This window comes from Mastomys coucha, unplaced genomic scaffold (assembly GCF_008632895.1).
Source record: "Mastomys coucha isolate ucsf_1 unplaced genomic scaffold, UCSF_Mcou_1 pScaffold22, whole genome shotgun sequence".
Taxonomy (NCBI): domain Eukaryota; kingdom Metazoa; phylum Chordata; class Mammalia; order Rodentia; family Muridae; genus Mastomys; species Mastomys coucha.
This window is the reverse complement of record NW_022196905.1, coordinates 162608774-162610693: the sequence shown is the minus strand read 5'-3', so window position 1 is coordinate 162610693 and position 1920 is coordinate 162608774. Positions and strand designations below refer to the sequence as shown.

Below are 1920 nucleotides of genomic sequence, written 5' to 3'. Positions count from 1 at the left end.
AGACGGTTAAAAACAAGGCCTTTCACCCTTCTAAGAAGCCCCAATGTAGGGGAATGCCAGGGCAGGAAGCTGGGAGTGGGTGGGCAGGTCAAGGAGCACCCTCATAAAGTCAGGGGGAGGGGGGATGGGATATAGAGTTTCCGAATGGGAGACCTGGAAAGGGAGAAAACATTTGGAATGTAAATAAAGCAAATAACCAATAAAAAGTACACACACACACACACACACACACACACACACATATATATATAGGGCTTTCTAACAATGCTGTACATCCTGTATTTAAAAGCAACAGCAACACTCTGTATGCCTGACATGTCTAGAAAAATAATCTCCTGCAGCATCCAGACTTCAGATGGGGACTAATTTATGATACTGTGTTCATCAAATCTACCATGGTTTGGAAAGGACATAGGGATGTGGGTGTAGTCCACCTTGACAGAAGAGCCACTAATTCAAAAGCCTCAGATCTGGACTCTGGCTTTCTTAAGGTCACCTATTTTCTCTCATTTGAAAATTCATTTAAAGGATACATCTGGGTTTTTGTGGATATAATAGGCTATATGCAAAAGCTGAGGAAGAGCCATAGAAGTGAATACCTTCTCTGCGCACACAATGGCAGTCATCTTACAATTTATCTTGCAGCTCCTGCTCTGACACATGTCTGGCTGTAGTTCCGGCCTGAATAAACTATCTCAGATTTACAATCAGATCTTTCTATTTGTCTTGGAGGAAATGGGCCTCTAGGTCTTGTGCTGTAAAATTGACAGCTCTCAACAAACAAACAAACAAAAAAATAAAAATAAAACCTCTTCGTTATGAAAGTGGTCCAGCGCTGAGCCCCAGACTGTGCCGGATGCTTATACCTAGACATACCTCAATGCTGTCTGCAAACTAAAAGAGAGTCCTGCCTTCTCCTGCCAGGGTTTACTCAGAAGACATTTACCTGAGTTTCCTTGGACCAAGCAGAAGAAAACAGCAAAGAGTAACAAAGCCTTCATGTTTTATGACTCGCTCTCTGTGCAGGATGGGACTGATGATTGCGTTAAGCCAGGTGGGAAAGGACAAACAGGAGACCTTTATAGTCCTGGAGAATGCTACTCGGGAATGAGTATATTTATCTGCTCTACTGAGTTAGGCTGTGGGCAGATGGTACCAGTTAATCTTTCTTTTTTCCCTAAAAATAGACAAGCATTGTGGCATTCCCCAGAGGCAGAGATTGTCCAATGTAGCATGTGAAACCTGAAGAGAAAGAAATCACCACTGGGGACATTTGGAGACATTAGGGACATTGGGGACTGAATACATTGCACCAAGCCCTGGTGGTGTGATAAGATGGTAGGTGACAGAGACTCAACTCTGTAAAGATGTGTCCTTGGCTTTCAAAATATTCAACTTGCCAGGATCCACCTCAGTTAAGAACACCAACAAAGAGTGTGACCAGAAGCCACTCCCAGATATCTGCCCAAAGACACAAAGTCCCGTGTGAACCTAAGAGGGTGTGAAAGAACATTTGAGGGTAGTGTTACTCATCATAGTCACTAGTCGAAACATAAGTGGCACATTACAATACCGTGAAACAATCAGTAATCCCCAACACAATGAGGATTGAACAGGAGGAGAGCAGGAAGACATGATGAAGACAGTCACACCTCAGGAATGCAAAGTCCACAGAAGGCCAGCTAGAACACACCAAACTCACAAATTTGCGAAACCAAACTGTCGGAAGCCAGAATATTGTCCACACTGGAAGAAGAGGGTATATCAATCTCATACCCATCAAGGTTCTTCCCACTTGAAGAAGTCAGCAGGAGGGGTCATGGAGCCTTGCCTCCAGGGATGCGGAGCTATGTTGATGTGTATCTAGAGGGAGATTTATAGAGCTTTGTAGACACAGAATAGAGACTTTGGCTGGATTTT

At 43.7% G+C, this 1920-nt stretch overlaps 1 protein-coding gene across 1 annotated transcript in view; it reads right to left on the bottom strand.

The window, feature by feature from the left end:
* The window catches only part of LOC116071200 (sperm-associated antigen 11), a 2216-nt gene extending 1163 nt beyond the window's left edge, over positions 1-1053 (bottom strand). The window contains exon 1 of the mRNA XM_031342635.1: positions 947-1053. Coding sequence (XP_031198495.1) covers positions 947-1001 — 55 coding nt within the window. The 5' untranslated portion in view covers positions 1002-1053. The remainder of the gene's footprint in view (positions 1-946) is intronic.
* Between the last annotated feature and the right edge of the window lie 867 nt (positions 1054-1920).